The sequence below is a fragment of the Morone saxatilis genome, unplaced genomic scaffold, assembly GCF_004916995.1.
Source record: "Morone saxatilis isolate NCDOM2014 unplaced genomic scaffold, NCSU_SB_2.0 Contig23, whole genome shotgun sequence".
NCBI classification, from domain to species: domain Eukaryota; kingdom Metazoa; phylum Chordata; class Actinopteri; family Moronidae; genus Morone; species Morone saxatilis.
In genome coordinates this window covers 21,937,492-21,939,518 of record NW_023339796.1, presented here as the reverse complement: position 1 = coordinate 21,939,518, position 2,027 = coordinate 21,937,492, and the positions used below count along the sequence as shown (strand labels likewise).

The 2,027-nt window shown below is 39.8% G+C and overlaps 1 protein-coding gene across 1 annotated transcript in view; it reads right to left on the bottom strand.

Annotated features, from left to right (window-relative positions):
* Positions 1-2,027, bottom strand: part of LOC118334842 (desmoglein-2-like) — an 11,048-nt gene that overhangs the window by 3,028 nt on the left and 5,993 nt on the right. Inside the window, exons 4-7 of the mRNA XM_035670914.1 lie at positions 1,806-1,856; positions 1,580-1,721; positions 852-1,021; positions 623-757 (exon numbers count right to left, since the gene is read on the bottom strand). Of these exons, the coding sequence (XP_035526807.1) occupies positions 623-757; positions 852-1,021; positions 1,580-1,721; positions 1,806-1,856 (498 nt within the window). The remainder of the gene's footprint in view (positions 1-622; positions 758-851; positions 1,022-1,579; positions 1,722-1,805; positions 1,857-2,027) is intronic.

Sequence of the window (2,027 nt, the reverse complement as noted above, 5' to 3'; positions counted from 1 at the left end):
TTGGGGGATTGGGTTTGATTTTTAAGGCCTAAGCCAAAATTGTTCAAATCGTCTGGATCAGGAGATTGGGAATATGGCAACAGATGCTCATTCAGATGCTTGTCAACATCAATTACGTTAATCTCATTTTGGGATCACATCTAAAAACACTGTCTGTAAGTGCAATTCTTATGAGATACCTATGCACTGATTATATTCTTTTCTGTATGGTAGGACATGCTTGTCCTGTACTTTTCATTGCCCACCATGCATTCTGTCCTGTTAATGGCTTTTAACTAGCTATATGTAGTGGTAGCCATGTCAAATAGGCCTCATGTGGCATACAGTACATGAGGGAAATTCATATTAATGAGGATGTCCATATTCATTGTTTCTTTTATTTTCCTTCCTCATTTCAGTTTTACTCTATTCTCATACTTTCAATACAATTGGTGTTGCACAATATTAATTGACTACAGTGTGTTGAAAGAGTTATATGTCTGTCTAGTTAAAGGAAGGGGACTCTTTGATGAGGGCAGAACAATTGGAGGAACTTAAGGTACATATGTAGACAGGGTAGAGGAACATTAGGGAGGGCTGTGCACTGTTTTAAGTCATTCAGAAACAAAGTCAGAGCTGATACCTCGTCTTTGTCCAGCATGGGTCTGTTATCATTGATGTCCACTACGTGGACATGAATAGTCCCAGTGCCTGTGTTGGCTCCAGGAGCTCCATCCATATCACTTCCTGTAACTGTTAAGATGTAGGAGCTTTGTCTCTGTGGACAATGGGAGACAAGTTCAGTTATAAGGCATATGAAACTTAAGTTAAGTTTTATTTACAGCAGACTGTTTCCACTACGTTTATTTAACCTCTCTGTCTAAGGTGTTTTCTTTAATGTAGATGGATCCGGTGTTTCTGTCTATGTAGAAGAGGTCCGTGCCATCAGAGGGCTCCTGCTTCTCAATGCTGTAGGCAATCTTTGAATGGGAACTGTTGGCCTTGTCTGCGTCAGTGGCTGTTATCACCCCGACAAGAGTCCCTGGAAAAAAGCAGATAACGTAAATGTAAAAAGGTAAAGCTTTGCGCATTTGCCATTAGGACTGTCACTAAATCAGGATCGACTCAGAAGAACAAGCCACACTGCCCTTCATTTCCATCACCCTTCTCTACTTCTTTATAGATCTTTTTTCAGCACCCTCAATCCAGGGTTTGAATTATGGGTCAACCTGTTGGGGTGTTTAAGACACCAGTGCAGTTTTATCGTTATTTGCAGGTGGCAGACATGTTAAACAAGCACAATATTTAAATGATTGTAATACCTCAGTTCACTGAAGCATGCATATGCGCTGTACTGGGTTCCCTTACGCCAGGGGTCTCAAACTCAAATTGTCTAAGGGCCAGTGCTGGTACTCATAGTTAACAGTTAACAGTCTGTGACTCTAAATCTACTATTTGACTATAAAAGCTAAGATTATTCAAATAAAATATGAGAGGGGTCAGACGTAAGATTACCTGTTAGAGACAACTACACCCAACCAAGAGAGCAGAGCATTTGAATCCTGTATTTTAAGTGTTGGTTGCAGAAAACATGTATTACCTGCTGGACTGGATTCATTGACTGTAGCTGGAGGTACAGGAACAAAAACAGGTGTATTATCATTCTCATCCTCCACATCAAACCTAAGGTTTATTCCGGCTTCAGCCACACTGCCATTATTAAATCTGGCCACTCCTGTTAGCTGTTGAACAGAAATAAAAACACACGTCTTCAAATGGTAATTCATTAGATTTGCATTGTACAAGAGTACAAGTTAGTGTGATACCATGATGTCTGTCAACACCTTGGCCGTGTTCTCCACAATGGCACCTTCGTACTACACCGGCACAGAACAGGCAAGAGATACATTAAATTATACCATTATCACTTTGAACATTTAGGAGTATCTAGAAATAGAGAAAATCAGGAAAGGTCAATGGTTGTATTAAACAAATCAGAGGCTGGTACCTCCTCATATGTTTTCTTTGTTTTAATCTGTATTTTTTTT